Below are 23,164 nucleotides of genomic sequence, written 5' to 3'. Positions count from 1 at the left end.
TTGTAAACCAGATAAAAAAGGGGGAGTAGTGGTGTTTGATAAAGTTGATTATTTTGATAGAATGCTTGATCTACTTTCCAATGACGCGTATACTTTGAGTTCTAGATCTGAAGTTAATAAAGCTTATCATAACATCCAAAACAACCTAGATGAAATGTTTTTTGAGGGTAGATTAGATCAGGATCAGTACAAATACCCTACTACTCCATACCCTAGGTTCCCTTGCCTTTTTGGGATCCCAAAGATACACAAGGATCTCTTTAACCCCCCTATGCGTCCACTAGTTGATGGACGTGGATCTCCTACATACTCCTGCGCTAAACTTGTAGATTCTATATTACAGAAATACTTGAAACAGGAAGAACAAATCTGTAAAGATTCATGGTCCTTCCTGGAAAAAATAGGGGAATTGACATTCGACAAAAAATATAACTTTTTGACTATCGATGTCAAAGATTTGTACACCTGTATCCCCCTACAAGTAGCAAATTGAATGGGTGGGTTTTACTCTCAAGAACAAGGGCGCCCCAGTTGATGAAATCTCACTAGTCATGGAACTTTTGGACATGATCTTATTTAACAACTACTTTATGTTGGGTGAGAATTTCTAGCTACAAAAAATTGGGGTTGCCATGGGTTCACCCTGTGGGGCAAGTCTAGCCAACATGGTAATGTCCTGTTGGGAAAAGGAGAATGTGCTGAATAACCAAGCACTCATGCCCAAAATCAGGTACTATACATGGTACCTTGATGACATTTTTATTTTGCTAGAGGGAGATGAAACTGACAGCAAGTTGATTTTGGACTCCTTTAACTCCTCTACTGATTTTTTGTCCTTTACTTCCAACTTCAGTGAAAGTGCCATTGCATATTTGGATATATGGTTAGTGAAGAATGAGGAGCTGAACGACCATGTAGCTAGCATTTATAGAAAGCCTACACATTCCAACTCCTTTCTACATTTCAGTAGTTGCCACCCGAACTACCAAAAGAGGTCGGTTGTAAAGGGGCAGCTGGTTAGAGCAGCCCGCATGGTGAGCATCGAAGAAGACTTCCATAATGAATGTAAGTTATTAGTCAATATGTTCCTACATAGAGGGTACCCTCAACCCCTTCTTGAGAGCTTAGTAAAAGAGGTTACGAATAAGAGACTGAATGGTATATACCAACCTATTCTCAAGATTGATTTAAACAGGGAGTCTGCCAATATGGATGCACCTGAGCCAGCTAGACAAGTTGATTTCTTGTCGTATGTCACTAATATGAATAATAGATTAATTTTGACATACTGTTCTAACAGCCACCTTATATTAGACATCATTACCAAGAACTGGAATGTTTTCCGTGGTAACCATGCAGTGTTTGGCAAAGTGGGTAATAGACCCAAATTCACTTTTAGAAGAGGCAAAAACTTGAAATCTTTGCTAGAACAACCTGATGGCACTTCCATACGAACACCAGGCATGTATAAATGCCAAAATTGCAACCAATGTAGACACATCCATGAATCTAATCGATTCATAATTGATAATCATAGATTTGATTTACGCTATAGATGTACCTGCAGTTCTAAAATGGTTGTATATTTAGCTCAATGCCAAAAATGTGCAGGATTCTATGTGGGAAAGACTGAGCGCAGATTGCGAGAGCGAATTTATGAACATCAATACGCCATTAGCAAACAAAAACCAGATAATGCCCTTGCCAAACACATAACCCAGTATAATGACCACTTTTTTAGACTTTTAGTGATTGACCAGATATCCGAAAACAAGATAGGGGCTCCTTTACATTTGTTTATGGAGGCGTCATAACTAATATGGCAGATTAGACTAAACGCCTATGTATTACCTGGGTTGAATGATGGCTGCTCTATTAGCAGTCTGCTAAAACTGAGAAATCAGTCTAGATAACACATTAATTTGTAGCGGTCTAGATACATTTTACCTTTTATTTTTATCAACTTTCATTCTTCACTTACTTTATATATACTGTTTATGCATATATTTTCTTTTAGTGTGCACATTTTAATCTACTTATTATATTTAATTATTACTGTGCATTTCAGCTTAGAGTGGTCACTTAGTTCTATTGTGTGTTCCTCAGTTATTTATGACTCATTCCTATTGTTTTTTTAAGTTGTAATGCGATTATGTTTTTAAATTTAAACTCAAAGTAACCATTTGCTTGATTGGTTAATTGATTACCAACGAGGTTCTTGGTACTATTTAAGTCTTAACTCACAGTTTTGTAATGTCTGAAGAAGTCTGCTTATGTAAGCAGACGAAAAGCGCTTCATTTAATTAAACTTGGTGTTGTCCTGAGACTGCTGGATTATTTCTGAATCACCTTACTGCACTTGGATCCTTTTTTACTTCAAGAACCACTGTCGTGTATAAGCAATATGTAATGGGACAGATTATTTACATTTCTCCTATTTATAAGTTACCCATGCTTACTGGCTTCTTCCTGATCATCATGCTCTTAAGACTCACTGGCAAGGTCCCTGTATGGGTGGGTCCTCCTCCTCCCTTTTCCCGGTTAGGGGTCGCCACAGCAGAACTCCGGTCCGCTAATGACTGGTAGTAGATTTTTACGGTGCTGAGGTGCTAGCTCGACAACCAACTGTCAAAGGCACGCCCATTCTACTCTAAGTAAAAAAAAAAAAAAAAAACTCTCTCCTCAAGTCTAATCTATGTCTATTCTCACATCTGACTAACATCCCCAGGAATAGCTGTGCAACACGTACAGAATTTTTAAATTTACAATGGTGTCACCAGGTTTTAATATTTTTTTTCAACCCCAGGTTTTGTCAGGACCAGCTTTCTGCCAATATGAAGGCATCTTACTAAACCAATACAGACTTGGCCATTTCCTCATAACCAGATTTGGTGCATACACATGATGTGACCTCTCAACAATTCCTGCTGAGAAAACAGAAGTCCAATTGCATATTTGTAGTTTCATAAAAAGAAGGCGGTAGCATTGTCGCCTCACAGTAAGACCCTGTCCCGTTCGATTCTCAGCTAGAGCGTCTTCTGCGTGGAGACATGCGTGAATGGGGCGTACCTTCATTGAAGGTTGTGCGTCAGGGCTGGTAACTCGAAATGTAAAAGTCAACTACCAATCATTAGCGGACCGGAGTTCTGCTGTAGCGACCCCTAACTGGGAAAAGCCAAAAGAAACATAAGAAGAAGAAGAAGGAGGAGTATAATCTACCCCCCACAAACCAGTTTCACGGATATAGCAAAAATCTCAGGTTGTGTGATAGAACACTTTGTTTGAACAGTTCTTTGAGAAGCCATCATGTTCAGCCAGTCTTTTGTTCAATTCATCCTCTCATTTCTACAGTTTTATCAGCTCATATTTGATTTACATGTTCCTCCAGCATCTTAGTTACTTCAAATACCTTTTAGTGCACTTGATTAAGTTTTTAATCTACATTATAGGAAGCAAATTCTATACTAAAACGGAAACTTACTTTGTTTTTTCTGATGAGCTAGATAGTTCTTCAAAGCCATATCAATCTTCTTTTCTGGTCAATTTTTACTTCTCTCTCCAAAACTTCTTGGCTGGCATTTGAGCAGTGTAATTACTATCCAATAACTGAATTTTACCAAAGTTGATACCGGCCTTTTTTTATACAAGCATTTCTCAGTTTTCACACTGGAAAAGCTTTACTTAACCCGTTTTTCTGTATGCAACCAAACTGAAAGTCCCACATCCAGAATTACAGCCTTTATGGTACAGCCTTGCACCAGCTGATGTAAGTGTTGAGAGTATTGTGGGTCCAACCAAGTTCCACTCATTCAAAACCTACCAGTCTGCTTTAGCAGATTCAGATCCTCATGATTGTTGCTCACTGACTCTTACTACACTCATAGGTTTATAGGGGTTCACTAAGCTAATGACCACAAGGGCCTTATTAAGCCTAGCCATATTTACTAAATTTGACAAGTTCTGGTACCTTTGCTAAGTGTACACAGAGGCTTGGGAGATTAACCATTTACAGGTTGCCTGGGTCCATTAGAGACATGGGTGCCAAGCCAGGGATGAATTTCCTGTTTCCTCAGTCAATTGTTCAAGTTACACTTGAGTTGGATTACACAGGAACTCTGCTTCACTTGGATGGGGAGCCTGTTCCAAAAACGGAGCAGTCTCTGAGATACATCCTTGTCTCTCCAGCAGGTCCCATTTTTATTACAAACCAGGTTTAAATCTTTTGAAAAAGGGTAGTTCTGGTGTTTGTTTTGCAGATATGCAGGAGGTCCATCAGAGTGGGGTCTGACAATGCCCTGTATGCCGGGCATAGATCTCCCCTCAACAGTCTATGGGATACAGACTACAGGGATAGGGCCTTGAGGCGGTCTGCATAGGACATTTTACTTATTTCCTGTATTCTTATAGTGAGTAACCACTGTGGAGGTTTCATTTGCTGTACATGCTTGGTTAGGTACATACCAAAAGGGGACACTGTACTGAATGGCAGATCTAATGAATGTCGAATATAGTGGAACAATGACTTCCTTGGACCTAGACACCACACTTTTGTTTATAAGATGCTCAACATAGAATGACTTTCTCACTGCTATTGACACATAAGTTCATAGATGTTTACTAGGCCAACAACCATGATGGTCAAAAGACAGACTGTCCCAGACTACTGGGTCAACTCTAAGGGGTGTGTTATCAATATGAAAACTGAGGGGATGACTTCCTGAAGGATAGTTATGCATTTAGTTTTGGTCCATGGCTCCGACAGCATTTGTTTGCCTGTGTTATCCCTTCCTGGAGAACATTTGTGTCAATGTGGGATTTAATGACTGCCCCTAATTTGCAATCATCCACAATTTAGTCAGCTAGAAACCACAGACATTGGCCTTGACTTCAGAGAATTAAATGCTAAAAAGAAAAAAGTCAAACACTCATCCCTGAGGGACTCCACCTGTAATTGCCTCTTTCTAGAGGCAGACTCTCCAAGTGTATCTTCCTGGGTCCGGTCTGTGACCCAATTGGCTATCAGAGTGACATACGGGTTTGTACCCAACCTCTTGGGTTGGTCAACAATGCCCAAGTGGGGTATTATGTCAAATGCCTTGACCAGCTGAAGGTAGGCAGTGTGGATCTTCTTGCCCTCATCCATTGCTTTGGTGACTCTCAGACGTAGTCCACCAGGTGGTAGCATGACTTGCCCTTGATGAAACCAAACTGGGTTGGGTCGAGTGTCGTCAAGGTTTACTACATCATTATTTATCGTTTCCGTGATACTTCTTTCCATGGCTTTGCATAGAAGACTAGTGAGACTTATGGGTGGTCTGTAGTTTCCTGGATCTGTAGATTGTCCACTTTGTGTAGAGGGATGCATGTTGCCGTTTACCATTCATGAGGCACAAAGCCTGTTTAGTCCAGATGGCCCGAAAGGTCATATTTCATGCTAGACAGCATCCTGGGATACGGTCTGGGCACACGATGCAGTGTTCTTGGCCTTGGAGACAGCATTAAGGACTTGTTCCCTAGTTATAGCAGGGGAGTTATATTTGATGGCATTTCCTGAGAGAAGGTTGAGGGAGGACAAAGGGGTAAAGCTGGAGCTGAATTTGTTAGCCAGTACGTTTGCTACATCTTCTGGCTTCATGTAGGTGGCTCATTAACAATAAGCGCTGCACACAATTGTGTATTGCCTTTGAGGTTGCAGATATAGCTAAGAATGCCTTGTGGTTTGTCCTAGGCTTGGGAGGCCAATTTTACCTCACATTTTTCTTTGGTACACTTTGCCCCCACAGTTATTTTAATTTGACAAGAGTGCTTTTATCCTGCTGGGTGCTGCGTCTCCTAATTTTTACCACTATGTTCTTCCTTCTATTATACAGCCTATTGATTTTGCAATTCCACCAGGGTGGCTTCTTACTGGAGTTGGTGCTATACTTCTTCCTGGTGGGTACAGTAGCCTCTATGCAGCTATTAACAAGCTTATACAGGGGGTTCTGTGAAAAGTTTTGCATAGGCAGCAGTTTTCTCAGGGTTTATGGGGGCTTGAAATCTTGCCAGGTTATCACTTAATAGTAGGAAGTTAGCCTTAGGGTAGTTACTGAATATTCCAAGGTTAGCTAGTGGGTTCAAGTTTTATTTTTACTCTAAAAAGGAGACCACTTTGTGGTCTGACCTTACCAGTGAAGACATTACACTAGGCGTTTCTGCAGCACGCTCCCATATTGAAAAGGACTAGATCCAGTATGGTTGCACCCTTGGCTGGTGTACTGACAATCTGGTCTAAGGAGTTTGAGGCAGCATTCTCTAGGGTGAAGAGAGCTTCTAGGGAGTGGAGTTTAAGACTCCTAGCAGTGAGCAGTAATAACTTTAGATTCTCTTTGTTTTGATTTGCTACGTTGGAAGTACTTTTAAATTTGGCTTTCCCTACAAAAAAAAAAAAAAAAAAAAACACTACGGTTGGCAAAGCAGCATGGTCTGTTGACCATCTCCTTCCATGCTAACAAATACTGCACACCCTTAGAATGATACCAGAAACTAAGCCAACTATTAAAGTCATTCATCAATTGTTCATATCGTGCTGTCCTTAAGAGATGGTAAAATGCTGCTCAATGCTAGGCTCTTACCAGCCTAGGATACATATTCCGAGATCTCCATGATGTCTTTCTTCATACAGTTTAAGCAGATAGTATTTCTCAGTCATAGTCCATGTGGGTGTAAATGACTGACCTAAGACCTGCTACTTGTGGTCCAATGACCCGAGTGCGTGCTGATACCTGTGGTGGATCCCAGCTCCTGATAAGCTACTGACCATGACTTTCCCCTTACTAGCTTGGTGAAAGGGACATCAGCATGTCTCTCGATGGAGTCTCTGATGACCAGAATGTTAGACTATGTGGTGGCTTGCCTTACGGGCTTAGAAGTAGAGGCTTTATGCGTTGATGTGGGTATGGTTTTGAAACTGTGCATTCAGGGCTGCTAAGGGTATTTGTTATGTGTACTTCGTCTAGGAGGTTTTTGGGGTTTAGGTTACATTAAGTGCCTCAGCACATGCAAGTTTATATGTCTGCTTTGATTTGTGTGTGAAGGGTGCAGTGTGTGTACTACTAAAAACCTTACTGGCATTAGCAGTACTTTTATGTGAAAGCCTTACCTCCAGTGACATTGTGTAAATACATCTCTCACATATCCGTTTGAGAATTAACTGGTTGCCAGTAAACATGAGGCAATTTTTACATTCCCTCAGGATGCCCATATCCACCAACCTGGTAACCGAGATAGTGGGAAAGTTCGTATGCAAGGCAATAGACCCTTAATTTCTCCTCCAGTCCCCATCTTCCTTTCATGATTCAATCTCACTGGATGAGCAGTCCATCGGCTTTCTCCACTTTTCCCTACCTTGACAACCATATCAGCTAAATCTAGGTTCTCACTTTACTCTTACTTTGGGATTCTTCCTCCTTTTTGGCCTCACAACTGATGCCCTTCCCTTTACACAGACTACTACTATACTTTTCTATAATTCCTTATTCCTTAACTATCTATACTCAGGCTTGCCCATATACCAAAGCTTCCCATCACTGAGTCATGTCATGTTTCTACAACAGTAATACCCACTCTTCCCCCTACTGTATTCACTGCTCGCAGCTTTCCCATCTTTCATTGCTGAGTGATACTATCACAGCCACGCAGGTCACCCTTGTTTCTCTTGTGTTCAGCATCTTGTCTTCTAAATTTGAAATACCTACTCTCTCCTTGGCTTCTGGGCAGCCATCCCGCTCTCCTGTCTTAAAGGTTCTGGATTGCCACACTGTACCCTTCCAAATGAACACTTTGATCATTTTATTCTTAGGAAATATGGGGGTCTAACTGTTGCAGAAAGCTGTATCATCCCTAATCATTCTTTTAGTCCCATACTACCCCCTCGTCTACTACCGTGGTCAATCATTAAAACTACAAATATTTTGCCTCAGAAAGCTGGCTGCTAGTACAAGTAACATGTCCTGAGAATGCTCTCTCCAAATCTGTCTCTTGCCATTTGTCTGTCTATCACTTCCCTGACATTGCTACCACCTCAGACAACTCCAATTGGCCTTTGGCAACTAATTGCACTACAACATGTGCCCATGTCTCCCCTTTGGTGATCGTTTTGGTCAACTAAGCCCAAAGACTGGTTTCAATGAAATCTGGACTATTTTCTCACTTACCTACCCTTCTTAAAAATCACATTTTTCCTTCTTAAAAATCACATTTTTTTCAGTGTCTAAAAATCACCAAACCCTCTCCCTCTACCTCCATAATGGATCTCATTGCCTTCGTTTCCGGCATCATTCCACTACTCTTCTTATCTGTAAACTTCCCTGCACCAGACACTGCCACCACCTCGTCTTTTAAATCCAACTAGTGGCATACTAAAAAATTCTTGAACAAATAGGATGGGTTCTCATCTCCTCTTGGGTATTTTATTTAGGAAAGACTATTAATGTTTATGAGAACCACAGTCTCCCCTGTCTCTCTCTAAAAGACTCGCATCTTACACAAACACCTACGCTACATACCAATAATTCTGTTCTCAACAACCACTTTTAAAAATGTTTTTCTGAGCAACGTAAGAGAGACACTGTTGTCTTCCTAATTTCTGTACCCATGAGTATTAAAGCTCTACATCCATTAACCAAACACCAGTTCCAGTGCAATGCCTGGTGTACTTCGAAAGGGTCAGCTGAAGTCATTGCAAAATGCGTTATGTAAACCATGTGTGCTCAAGAGTTTTCTTGTGGATTTCAAAAGAGCAGACCAGGCTGGATATAAGCATATGATTCACCAGCTGAGGGGTGGTATAAAAAGTCTAAACACTTCTTGTATTTGTGTGGCTTTACAAAGTTCAAACCCTTTATTAGTTACAGTCACCATAATTAATGAATCAATAAAAAAGTCAATCTCTTGATTCTATATGTACCCAACATATTTACAATTCAGAAGGTATCGTGCTCATTTCACCAACAATTTTATTTGCCCTTTTTCTTTCGGCTGTTCCCATTAGGGGTCGCCACAGTGGATCATCTGTTTCCATTTCTTCCTGTCCTCTGCATCTTGCTCTGTTACACCAACCACCTTAATGTCCTCTCTCACCACATCCATAAACCTTATCTTAGGCCTTCCTCTTACCCTGGCAGTTTCATCCGTAGCATCCTTTTCCCACTATACCCAGCACCCCTCCTCAGCACATATCCAAACCAACGCAATCTCGCCTCTCTGGCTTTGTCTTCAAACAGTCCAACCTGGGCGGACCTTCTAATATACTTATTCCTAATCCTGTCTACTCTCGTCACACCCAGTGCAAATCTTAACATCTTTAACTCTGCCACATCCAGCTCTGACTCCTGCCTTTTTGTCCATGCCACCGTCTCCAACCCATATAACACAGCTTGGTCTCACTACCAGACCTTCCCTTTCACTCCTACTGGTACTTATCTGTCACAAATCACTCCTGACTTCTCCAGCCACTCCACCCTGCCTGTACTCTTCACCTCCTTTACACACTCGCCATTACTCTGAACTGTTGATCCCAATTGAAACTTAACCACCTTTGCCAACTCTACTCCCTGCATCCTCACCATTCCTCTATCCTCTCTCTCACATTCACACACACAGTCTGTCTTAGTCCTGCTAACCTTCATTCCTCTCCTCTCTAGGGCATATCTCCACCTCTCCAGGGTCTCCTCAACCTGTTCCCTACTCTCACTACATATCACAATGTCATCTGCAAACATCATAGTCCACGGGGACTCGTCTGATCTCGTGTCAACCTGTCCATCACCACTGCAAACAGAAAGGACTCAGAACTGATCCTTGATGTAATCCCACCTCGACCTTAAACGCATCTGTCACTCCCCCTGCAGATCTCACTGCTGCCACACTACCCTTGTACATACCCTGTACCACTCTTACATACTTCTCTGCCACTCCCAACTTCCTCATATAATACTCCTCCTCTCTAGGCACCCTGTCATATGCTTTCTCTAAGTTTAAAAGACACAATGAAACTCCTTCTGACCTTCTCTGTACTTCATCAACACTCTCAGAGCAAACATCACAGCTGTAGTGCCCTTTCCTGGCATGAAACCACTGCTGATCACCAATCATCACCTCCCTTCTTAACCTAGCTTCTACTACTCTTTCCCATAATTTCATGCTGTGACTGATCAATTTTATCCCTTTGTAATTACTACAGCTCCGCACATCACCCTTAATCTTAACATTTGGTACCAAAACACTTTCTCCACTCCTCTGACATCCTCTCACTGTCCAAGATTTCATTAAACAAAATCTGGTTAAAAACTCCACTGCCATTTCTCCTAAACACCTCCAAGCTTCTACGGGTATGTCATCTGGACCAACAGCCTTTCCATTCTTCATCCTCTTCATAGCTATCCTTACTTCTGCCTTCCTAATCTGTTGCACTTCCTGATTCACTATCCCCACAGCATCAAACCATCTCTCTCTCATTCTCTTCATTCATCAGCCCCTCAAAGTACTCTTTCCCATCTGTTCAACACTTTCCTCGCTTGTGAGCACGTTTCCCTCATTACCCTTTATCACCCTTATCTGCTGCACATCTTTCCTAGCTCAGTCCCTCTGTCTAGCCAATTGGTACAGGTCCTTTCCACCATCCTTTCATACAACTCTCCATACACCTTATCCTTAGCCTTTGCCACCTCTCTCTTTGCCATGCACTTCAACTCCTTATACTCCTGTCTACTTTCTTCATCTCTCTGAATCCCACTTTTTCACCAACCTCTTTCTATGTACACTCTCCTGTACTTCCTCATTCCACCACCAGGTCCCTTGTCCTTCTGTCCAGATGTCACACCAAGCACCTTTCTAGCAGTCTTCCTTACTAGCTCTGCTGTAGTTACCCAGCTGTTTGGTAACTTTTCACTGCCACCCAGTGCTAGTCTTAACTCTACGAACTCCACCTTACAATCACTCATTTTTCAATTTCCACCATTTGATCCTTGGTGCTGCCCTCACACTCCTCCTCCGCTTCTTGATCACAGTCAGTCATTCTACAGACCACCATTCTATGCTGCCCAAGTACACTTTCCCAGTCATCACTTTACACAGTCTCCAATCTCCTTCCAAATGGCCCTCCAGCATAGGATATAATCCACCTGTGTGCATCTCTCTCCACTCTTGTATGTCACCGTGTGCTCCTCCCTCTTGTTAAAATACATATTCACCATAGCCATCCTTTTTGCAAAATCCACTACCATCTGACCTTCTGCATTCCTTTCCTTAACACCATACCTACCCATCACTTCATCCCCTTTGTTCCCTTCACCAACATGCCAATTGAAATCTGCTCCGATCACCACTCTCTCACCCTTGGGTACAGTCCTCACGACTTCATCCAACTCACTCCGAAATTTCTCTCGGTCATCCATCGCACACCCAACTTGCGGAGCATATGCATTAACAGCATTAATCATCACACCATCTATTTCCAGCTTCATAAACTTCACTTGGGAGACTCTTCACCTCCAAAAACACTCTTGGCATACTGTTCCTTCAGGATAACCCCCATCCCATTTCTCCTCCCATCCACACCATGCTAGAACAATTTAAACCCACCTCCAATACACCTGGCCTTACTTCCCTTCCACCTGGTCTCTTGCACACAGAATATAACAACCTTCCTTCTTGTCCATCATATCAGCTAGCTCTCTCCTCTATCAGTCATACTGCCAACATTCAAAGTTCCTACCCTCACTACCACACTCCTAACCTTTTCACCTCTCTTCCTGCATTCTGGCATGCCTTCCCCCTCTTCCTCGCCCCCTTCGGCCAACAGTAGCCCAATTTCCGCCAGCAACTTGTTGGACAACAGTACAATACAACATATATTTTGAAGGACAATCAGTAATCTATCCTCAATCTTTTTTTCAGTTTGGTTGTAAAGAAAACTGCAATACCCACAAGTAGTACAACTGCAGTGAGCTAAAGAGAGAGAGAGATCAAATTCATTAGTGAGTAGCCACAAAACTTCTTTAGAATAAAAAAAGAAAATGCAGTACTCATACCATGTCAGTTACAGAATCTCCAAGTAACACAGACGAAGCTCATCTACTCCTCTACGGTACAAGGGAAAGGGAGGTGGCTGCTGAGCTTGGATATGCAATGCAATAGAAACTATTGCAGTTTAAGAAATATATACATCTAAAAATTTAGTAACGATATGAAGGTAGACTAGATAAGCAATTGATACAATGGATCGTAATCTACCCTGTAACAGTTCACCTAAGCACATTCTAGGTTTTGACAACTGGTTATAAGACTTCGAGAATGTTTACAGTCAAACTAAAGATAAGTGTTCTGCAGATACCCATGAACAGAGATATAAACACAAGGTTCCTCGTTAGGAACCGTGTTGCTAATTGGGCAACAGTAACATGGAGATTCATGATATGAGTGGTGCACAAAATATATAAATAAAACTGATTAAGTGAAGGATTGCACCTGAGCTTGAAATTTAAACTAATAAGAAAAACAAGATGAAACTGAAATTAGGGAACAAAGCACACCAATATGGTTTAAGAGGATTGAGCCAAAGCTGTGCAACTACTGGAGAACATATACAACTCAAAGGAATACAATCAAAACAGAAACTTTTTTAAATCACATTAGCCAAATTGCATTAAAAGCTTGTAAAATAGGAATTAACAAGCAAAAGATCAACCATTATATACTTCACTTATAATGCCATTTCTGGAAATATGAGAATTTGTTCTTTTAGCCAGACAAAAATGATCAGACTAGAAAAAATACAAAGGTTTGCTATCAGAAAAATACAGGGGGTGGACAGTGGGAATCCCTTAAAGGCAGAGGCAACTGGGACTGTACTCCAGGATTAGATTGATCAAATCACTGTGCAAGGATACTCTAGGATAAATTTTTTATCAAATGTATGGAATTAGTTTGAGGGTGGGGGCTGCAAGCTGGCTATAAGCTCTTCGAGAGCAGAAGGAAATTGTTTACTCTGAATAACATTAGTGGAAAATGCTTCCACCATTCACAGAGAAGCCGTGAATATTGGAACATTTGAAAAAAGGTGAGCTGCACGCTATGTGTGGTTAGTGCAGGAAAAATTAACTCCTTTCAAAGGATCTTGCTCAGCAGATAAATGAAGTCTGAGGGAATCAAACCCCGGACGACAGGAAGCAGTAGCAAAAAGTGAGACGAAGGCTTTGAGCAAAGTGACAGTTGCAAACAAGCTCGAAAGAGAAGTAACTAAACAGAATATGCTGTATCCCAGTAAAAACAAAATAAAATTAAAACAAATGATTTACTGTAACAACTATAGACAGTGAAGTAGTTGCCCACATAAAAAGTGTTTCTTCACACCAGTGGTGTAAAGTGCAAGTGGGGAGGCTCTTGTGATTTTTGAAAGAAGCTCGTTTATCAAGAATGTTGCGTCACAGTGATGCAGTATTTATTTATCCATTTATTTAGCTGTCTAGTTAGTTCATAGATCCTTTTCAGCCATAACTTTTTCCAAATGGCAACGATCATGATATAGTAATACACACATTAAAAAATGGGTTTTATCTATATATTAAATATGCATAATTAAAACAAGAATACAAAAATATTTGCCAGAAAGGAGTTGATGGTGACAAATGGATGGAGTTTACTTAAAGCAAGTAACTTACTTTGAGAAATCATAGTGTTGTAACAGATGTGTCAGCTTAGTGGGGATAGAGGGATAAATCTCTGATTGTAACTCATATGATCAAGTTTGAATAGCAGTTCAGTTGTCCGACTAAGCTGACGGGGAGGATGGGCATGCCTGCCCTTGTGGGGGGTGGAATGTGTGTGCTGGTTTGAGCAGATTATTGTTCAAAGTCTTATTGGAGCTTGGAAAGATCATTGCTTTTACTGTGTGTAGGTCTGAAAAGGTGCAATTTACAGCCCAAGCAAGCATGTCCTCAGAAGCCATTTCTCTCTGCCCATCTTAGCCTTCCAGACAGTACGCTGGAAAAAAAAAAAAAGGCCTTGGGAATGAAGAGCCTTGGCAAGCATGATAACATATATGAAACTGCTAATGTCTAGCTCCGGCACCTCCCATACCAGTCTCCAATTCCCACCTTGCCTGCAACTTTCTCTGCTGGGATACCACCAGTCAGGCACCCATCCTCTCTCCATTTAAACAGGTAAGCAAACTGATCCAAAAACCCTCAAACCACAACCTGGGCAAATTTAATTAGCAAGACAGACAAAAAATGGAAAGTACAGCAAATAAAATATATGGAATACAGATATAATGCTACAAGAAAAACAAACAAAGAGGAACGTGGGAATCAGTAACATATCAGACTTTACATTGTTACAAATATAACAATGACTGCAAAGCAGAATACAGTTTTGGCCTGTGAAAAGATCATCATCAGAATTGTATTTAATGGGACAGCAAAAGTATGATGAAATTACTTCGCTGTAATGCACAACAACAATGTAAAATACAGCAGTTTTATTTGGTATGTTTGGGTAGTATTTAACACCAACAGTAAGAAAATGTCCATGTGGGGATATTATTTTATACAAAGTGTAATGTGGGAAGAGATACAGCACTGGGCATTCTCTTAGCTAGTGTGCACTACCTGTTGTCAGGTTCATTATCTGACAGTTGAGACATACTGAAAAGTGAACAACATTACTTGAATTAACTTTTTCAATATGCCAAAGCCCAAGCTGTGCAAACTGCACATGGTATACGTACTAGAATTCAAAACAGATATATGGATAACTAGTACAAGATTAATAGTGCTAGTCTTTAATTCTGCATAACACTTACATGGAGAAACTTCTTCCTTCAGGGTAGATAAAGGAAGTAGACCTTCACAACTGGTACCAAAACAACTGGGATAGAAGCCAAGCAACTCGTGGTCAGCAAACATATGGGAAAATCTTCTTTCAAGGCTGCACCACAGGGGGTACCAAATGTGGGTGAAGGTGTATAGAAACGAGATCAGAGGCTAAATAGCTGACAGCCGAGTCAAACTACAAGACCAAAACAAGTGCAACAGAAAGGCATTACTTTTTTGCAGAATATTTAGCAAAAGCAAGTGTAACAGACGTATCCAGGTGATCAAGGAACAGCTAAGAATATGTATCGGGGTCAGTTAAAAGCAAGTTCTTCTTTCGGCTTTTCCAGCTACCTGCTTAAATTTTTACACTACAAGTACATATCCAGTCTTCTAAATTCACTTGAAGACTACTTCCTGTCAAATTTCAGTAAAACACATCATAAATAACCAATAAAATGAACTCTTAACTTTCGCTGAACGAACTTAATCTGGAACACCTTTTCCAACGGCAAAAGTGCAACCTTTTTAATGGAAATGCAAGATTTTGAAGGCCAAACCATAACCACAACCAGTGTAAAGGTATGGGCTTCATTCTTTTGCCAGAACAAAAGCTCATACTTATAACATTAGCAATTCTTCTGTTGTTCCGGAGAATACTAAAACATTTCATATTTCGTGCAATTAGTGGAAATTTAGATTTCTGCACCAAAACAGCAAGACATTTGTAATTTTTTTATGCATTCCGCACATTACAGCTGACCACGTAGGACTCTCCTGCATGTAGACAAACAGGTAGCAACCCTAGAATGATAGTAAAGCCCAATAAAAATATACATACACGTTATCAAGCGGTGGAATTAGTCAACCCGACTATAGCAAGACTTCTGATACAAGCAAACATATGACACCATACTAACAATGCCAAGATACAGATTTACTTATAGCAAATAAAAACCCGATAGAATGCTGCTGCAATCCGCCTTCTTTCTCTCTTAGCTTAAAGTAACACTCAACTATACCTACTCGAGTGCAGGAGATAATTATCCCCGATTTCAATACTGCAGCATACAAAACATAGTACAACTCAAGAACAGTGCATTATACGACATGGGGAAAATCAGGTATATCGCTAACCCCACACGTAAATAAAGCTAGCACTTCCTCATACCGAAAAGAAAGTCCATTCCACTCAAGTAAACTTAGAAACGCATCCCAAACCAGGTACCACATTTCGGAATAAAAGAAATCACAGATAACAATCTTCACAACCACTTATTTTCAACCACACGTGATGTGAAAGTCTTTAAATTGCAGGCCTTAAAAACTCACCAAAAAGGTTCTGAACAATACCCAGAGGGTTGTTAAGCCAATCATCCACACAAGGCATACTTGGCGATGAAAATTCTTTTGACAACAAACAGACTTAACACTGTTCCTACAACACAAAATCTAAGCGTTCATCCTCTGAACAACTCCAACAGTCTGTTGATACAACTATGTCACTATACTTTCAACAACACTGGCGGGAAAACTACATCATTTTACATTCACCCGTGACCTGTATACGATGCGTGACATCACTATAGTGGCTCTCCTTCCTATCATTAATTTTTTTTTCAGCCATCTTTGTTAAGGGCAGTAAGGGTATGATCCACGTCATCCTGCCCTTTCACCCTCCGTTGGTGCGTCCTGGATCCGGTTGTTGAATGTGTCTACTACGTGTGAATTGTGTGTAAACGATGGCAGAGAGAAAGCAGCCTGGCATTTGTAACCCTACTACTAATTTACTTTTTTCTTCGCCAACTGAATTTAGTTTTTCTGTACCTTTTATTCCAGTTAGTCAGGCAGTAGGACCTGGTGCTGGTGTACTTACAGGAGGTAAGGAAGTAACTTGTCAGTGGACTAGGGGGTTTGGCTAACATATTTAATTGCAACAGTTGTCAAAAGGCCGTTTATTGTGGTACATGCATTCACTGCTATTTCATTTTCTGTATATTGTTCCTCACCCAAGTGGGCAAACACGTAACTACTGATAGAGACCATTGTCGGGTTCTTTGGTTCTCATTGTGTGCAGTTTTGCAATTTTATGTCTTCATGTGACCTCCTATTGAGAACTGTCATTTGTAATGGATTTGATGGTATCACTGTAAAGCTGATGTAGTTTAGTAAATAATGCACAAGTCAGTTAAGTCAGACGAAGTTAGTATAATTAGGGCTTTTGCAGTACTTCCTTGAACTGCGTTAAACTCATTTACGTAGTTTAGCAAATGCTGTTATGTTTTTTACTAAGCCATTGTGGTCTTGTTTTAATTGATGACCACAGAAGAAGATACGTATATCTAGAAAATTATTGTTTGAAGGAATGTCACCGCTGAAAACGTTGATTTCATTTTGATGTATTGTGTGCTGCGAGGTGTAGTATTAATTACTTGGTAGTAATGATTACTTTTTTTGTTGCATAGTGCAGTATTTCAAGATTTTTATGTAATTTAGGATTGTGATGATTTTATACGTTGTCATTACCGATGGACATCATGTACTCCGTACATTGAAGTTTGCTGTTTGTTGTGGCAGTATACATGAGTACATAAACTCAGTAGTGGAAGTCTAAAGGGATTTATACAAGCACAGACTTACACTGACCATTGCATTCACATGGCTTGGAATTTAAGTTTTAAGAGCTGTGATTTTGGATTTTTTTCAGCTGTGAAATGAGTATAAATGTGAAGAGATATAAGGCTGATACTGAACCCTGGAGGTTGCAGTTAGGACATGAGTCTCGATCTCTTAGCAGAATAATGATGGAAATAGTTAAACATGATGTAGAAGACAGCATGCCAAAATCAGGTGCAGATTTTAAATATTGATTTTATGAACTTGGAAGTCTTGGAATAACTGGTTTTGCATTAGCTTTTGTTTCTTTTGAAGGATGTGAAGTCTCAAACGTCTTTCTTTGTTTAGTGACTTCAATCCTCAATGATTTGTCAGAAAACTACATCGTATGAGGAACAGGTTAAAAATAAGAGGCAAAAGTCTAGGGTTTCTGCAAAATGCTTGTAGGCGTATTTCTATGCTTAGTCTTCCCCTCATGTTGTGGTTTTATTGTTGTTTTTTAAGTAGACAGTAGTCCATCTGTATTGTACTGGGGTGTGTAAGACCAACCCAGAACCATTGTCTGTAAATAGGTAGGTTCATAGGTAGATACGAGACTATCTGCCCGAGTGCATTTATAAGCCTAGCCAGAGTGTGTCAGCTTTCGACTTGAACTTGCCAGTCAACAAATGCGATATAACTGGTGAAAAATGAGTGTCCGGTTCCAAGGAAAGAGACAGAAAATGCCCAAACTGTCGTTTATTGGTACATCAGGTTAAGCGCTTTCATCTATCCTCCATAGACTTCTTAATTACATAAGAAAAACTCATCAAAAACTAAGAATGCTTTACAAAACCAAAAACTTTCTCACCAATGCAACTAAAATTAATCTTTCCACTACTTATCTCTTCTTCAGTCTTCTGTATGGTGCTCGCATCTTTACTGATCTCCAGGCTTCACAAAAATTAATACTTGAGCAATGCTATAACAAAGTTGCTAAATTTGCAGCACAGACCCCTTTCAGAACCCACCACTGTATAGCATTGTAAATCCTTAATTGGCTAGAACTGCCACGCCAACTAACATGCACAGTTTCTTATTACCTATAAAATTATCCAGCATCCATTTGCCTGTCCAGCACTAAAAAAACATTATAGACAGCAATGTTCCCAATCTGTCATTGTGATCCAGTGACTAAAAATTCCTGTCTGTCTACAAATCTAGAAAATCTGCTGGGCATTGTTTGTACTCGTACAAAGTTGGTAAGGCCTGGAACTCCTTACCTGTATCCATCAGGTCTATACCCTCCCTCCCATTTTTCAAACCACTCTGAAAGGCTTTCTAGCTAAAATCTGGCTCTCTTCTTGCTCAAAACCATGGTAAACTATATCCCTAAATGTGAACAAGTACCTTTTCATTCCTTATACCTCCTTTACTGTCCCTTCTTCGCTTACTTCCTTACTGCTATCTAATTCTCTTCCCTGACTTTCTTTCTAAATATGCCATAATCCTGTTTTTCCCTCACTTCATATTGCAGTTCCTACTTGTATTAGACTAACTTGCCTTTAAATTTTTTTTTTTTTTTTTTACAGACTACATTTTTTTTAATTATTAAATTGCCATATACCTTGTATAGCTTCTTAACCAATGTTCTTGTATTATGTGTAAATGGTTATAATTATTTAAACTGCAGATTTTTGTTTTTGAAGATTGTAAAATTATTGTTCTAAAATTTTATAATTTGGAGCTTTTCTCCCCAAGCCTTTGCTGAAAATGGGCTTCTATCCAGTCGGATTTTCCCAGTAATGAAATGTCAGTAGATAAAAAAATAAATAAATAAACAATAAATGATGACTGTATGGGTTTCCTTGTATGGACACCATGATTAGGTGTGAAAGGGGAAAGGAAGACGGATAGAAAAATGGGAGGGCAATACATAGGAGACAGAAAGAAGACATCAAGAGTGTTGTGCTGGAGGAGGTGGGAGAAGGGTTCTTTGTTTTTGTCAAGGGATAGACCTCTCCCATTTTTCAAATATGTTTTGTATAGGAGGGGGAATTTGGAGAAGGAAGTAGGGAAGAGGGTGAATGAAAGAGGATTTAAAGAAGGAAGCAAGTGAAGAAGTCAGTTCAGTCCTCACCTCAGTCCAGAGGGCCCCATATGTTTTCTCTTCCTGAAGGAGTTGCAGTGGAAGGCCCTGGTGACATGCATCCAGAGGCCTCTATTGGCATTGTTAGAGCCAGCTGGGGCAGTGAGTCTTGCACCTGCTTAAGGAGTTCCTTCGTGGGCCAAAGGTGCCTTTCCGCTACCCACTCCACCACATCATCGATCAGGTCCCAAAGTTTACACCTTTCGTGGCTCCTTGGGCTACTCCACATTATGGTGCCTGCAGGAGGGAGCCACTGCCGTGACCCTGTGAGGACGTCCATGGAATGACAGAGAGTGATGTTGAATGTTCATTGACCTGGGAGGAACATGGTCAGGCTGCTCCTGGGATGTCTGGACCTGTGGAAAAATAAAAATAAAAAAGGAGAGAAGGAAAACAGTAAGTGGAAAATGGTATACAATTCAAATTAAAAAAAAGGATGCATGATTGTTTACCTGTCTTACATTTGTGTGCATAGCTGTGTAAATCAGTTGCTTTTTATTGCTTGCTTTTTTCAGTCAGATATGACACAGTTAGTAAACAGCACAGTAGGCACTGATACAGTGACAAGTGCCACCACTGATGATTGATTTCTATGTATTGGCTGACCTTTTTTCATATTGCATTGTTAGCTTTATTTTCTACAACCAAATCCTGCAGGATCCATGAGTTCCTGTTCTTCGATACATTTTTACTGGCTCCATATTGTCTGGTTGGGCATGGGCTAAAGCTTACTAGCTTTGCATTATTATATATTTTACTTTTAGCTATGTAATCTGCAGCATGCCTTGGAGAGATCAACTGTTTTCCTGACCTAAAACTAGCAAAATTGTCTGTAAGACAGTTCATACTTTGTCCAAAAGTAATTTTAACAGTTTACTTTAGAAGAAGTTGTAGGCAGGTCGTTGAGTTGCTAGTTTGCCCCCAAATAATTTTAACAGTTTACTTTAGAAGAAGTTGTAGGCAGGTCGTTGAGTTGCTAGTTTGCCCCCAATCCACTCTGCTTAGGGTGTGTGGCTAACTCCAATCAGCCATCTTAAAATAAGTGGCATACACGTGTGTGTGTGTGTGTGTGTGTGTGTGTGTGTGTGTGTGTGTGTGTGTGTGTGTGTGTGTGTGTGTGCGCGCACATTTATTTATATGCATGTGTACATATTTATATAATACATATTTATTTATTTTACACTTGTTTACCAGGAGAGTCATACTGGGCAAGTTGCCCATTTTTAGTGGAGGCCCGAGGAGAAAAGCTCCATACAGAGCAAGATTAATAAAACAAAGCACACTTATTACAGTACAAGATTAGTAAAACAATACAGTACAAGATTAATAGAACAGAAATAGTATTTCAAATACACTTAAAATTAAACATGCAAAATATGAATAAGAAAAAATTTACATAAGAAAATTCAAGGACAACATAGTTAAGAGGTATTAAATCCTACACTACCTTAAGGTACCATTGGAAGATGAAGTGAAACATTTGACAGTTAGACTAAGTTAGCATTTGAGTGTCTTCCATACAGAATATGTGAAGCAGCCTATGTGAGTTATATGGTGAACTGTATGATGTTTGGTCTACTCTGGGTCTGAACATGTACGCTTCCAGTAGATGGTTATGTAGGTCTGAAGAAGGTTTTGAAAATTATGTTTACTTTCTATGATCCAGATCTCTAGAAGGAGGGTATTCCATATTTTTGCTATGCCACTAGAGTATCCATACTATGTGTATGCATACATGTAGTGTGTATATGTATGTATTTACATACATGTCTATGTCTATTGGGTATTTGAAACTGCCTGTACCAAATCAGGCAGTTTTGACTAAATTGTCCCAAAGCTGACAGTCTTGAACACTTGAAACAGTGGCTAACACTGAATTCTAAAATTCCCTACTACTCAGGATCCAAGAACAGGGGTCAACTTGGGTCTTGAGGGGCAGGTCCATTAGTTTGGTATATTGTCTGCTTCAGTATACTTCAGCCGACATTGCCTGATTCGGGAAAGGCAGTGTCTTAAACCTTGTATACAGTGGATATAAAAAGTGTACACACCCCTGTTAAAATGCCAGGGTTTTGTGATATAAAAACATGAAACCACAATAAATCATTTCAAAACTTTTCCCACCTTTAAAATGACCTATAACCTGTACAATTCAATTGAAAAACAAACCAATCTGTTAGGGGGAAAAATATAAAAAAATAAAAAATGTACAATAAGCTGGTTGCATAAGTGTGCACACCCTTAAACTGATACGTTGTTGAAGCACCTTTTGATTTAATTACATCATTAAGTCTATTCTTCTTCTTCTTCTTCTTTCGGCTTTTCCCAGTTAGGGGTCGCCACAGCGGATCACCTTGTCCGCACATTGAATGGCAGTGGAGTTTTACGGTGTCGAGTTGCCAGCCCGGTGCCCAACCTTCCACAGAAGGCACACTCACACCTAGGGCCAATTTAGAGTGTCCAATCCACCTGCAGCATGTCTTTGGGATGTGGGAGGAAACGGGCACCGGAGGAAACCCGCGACCACAGGGAGGACATGCAGACTCGCTGAAGGCACCCCAGCCGAGGATCGAACCGGAGAACCTCTTGCTGTGAGGCGGCAATGCTAACCACTGCACCACCGTGGCCGCCCCACATCATTAAGTCTATACTGTTTGTAAAAGGCAAAGTACGTTTATACCTCTCAGTATACGTGTTCTTACTGCATATTATGATTTATGTGAAGTTGAACTAAGGAAATTATTTTCTGATTAATGTAAAGAAAAAAAATGGTATAATTTAAGCTATGATGCATTTCTAGCCTTGAAAGCTCTAGAAACTGATAATAATATCATTATCAAACAGGCAGACAAGGGAGGTTCAATGGTAATCATGGACCGTGAAAAATATATATTATCTATGATTGCCTTACTTGAAATTTTCACGCCATAAGTTATGTGGCAGAATTTTTACGCCAGATGCCCTTCCTGACGCAACCCTCCCCATTTATCCAGGCTTGGGACCGGCACAAAGAAATGCACTGGCTTGTGCATCCCCAGTGGCTGGGTTCAGTGGAATTTTTAACTAGATTGTTTAATGAAATTTTGGAAAGTCAGAGGATGCCTGAGGAGAAAAAGCGTTTTGGTACCTATCTTTAAGAATAAGGGTGATGTGCAGAGCTGCAGTAACTGCAGAGGGATAAAATTGATCAGTCACAGCTTGAAGTTATGGGAGAGAGTAGTAGAAGCTAGGTTAAGAAGGGAGGTGATGATTAGTGATCAGCAGTATGGTTTCATGCCAGGAAAGAGCACTACAGATGCGATGTTTGCTCTGAGAGTGTTATTGGAGAAATACAGAGAAGGTCAGAAGAAGTTGCATTGTGTCTTTGTAGACTTGGAAAGCCTGCTACTAGAGAATCATATATTTAGTAAATGGAAAAGTTTTTTTTTTCAGTGCTGTCAGCAACATTACCAGCTCCAAATCTGAGCTAGGTTTTTCTTTGGTTTTACAATATTTGTGTGAGTTACTATTCTATGGCCTTTATTACTCCTCTGTCAAGGTTCATGTGTCGGCCATTTCAGCATGTCTG

The 23,164-nt window shown here is 40.3% G+C and overlaps 2 protein-coding genes across 2 annotated transcripts in view; one reads left to right on the top strand and one right to left on the bottom strand.

The window, feature by feature from the left end:
• Positions 1–16,283, bottom strand: part of LOC122788982 (minichromosome maintenance complex binding protein) — a 1,363,580-nt gene extending 1,347,297 nt beyond the window's left edge. The window contains exons 1-2 of the mRNA XM_044056074.1: positions 16,185–16,283; positions 14,843–15,048 (exon numbers count right to left, since the gene is read on the bottom strand). Of these exons, the coding sequence (XP_043912009.1) occupies positions 14,843–14,945 (103 nt within the window). The 5' untranslated portion in view covers positions 14,946–15,048; positions 16,185–16,283. The remainder of the gene's footprint in view (positions 1–14,842; positions 15,049–16,184) is intronic.
• A 227-nt stretch (positions 16,284–16,510) lies between these two features.
• Positions 16,511–23,164, top strand: part of LOC122788980 (SEC23 interacting protein) — a 1,679,302-nt gene continuing 1,672,648 nt past the window's right edge. Inside the window, exon 1 of the mRNA XM_044056073.1 lies at positions 16,511–16,733. Within this exon, the coding sequence (XP_043912008.1) occupies positions 16,595–16,733 (139 nt within the window). The 5' untranslated portion in view covers positions 16,511–16,594. The remainder of the gene's footprint in view (positions 16,734–23,164) is intronic.

Source organism: Protopterus annectens, chromosome 14.part0, assembly GCF_019279795.1.
Source record: "Protopterus annectens isolate FY-2018-M chromosome 14.part0, PAN1.0, whole genome shotgun sequence".
NCBI classification, from domain to species: Eukaryota; Metazoa; Chordata; order Ceratodontiformes; family Protopteridae; genus Protopterus; species Protopterus annectens.
This window is presented reverse-complemented; position numbering and strand designations above follow the sequence as displayed.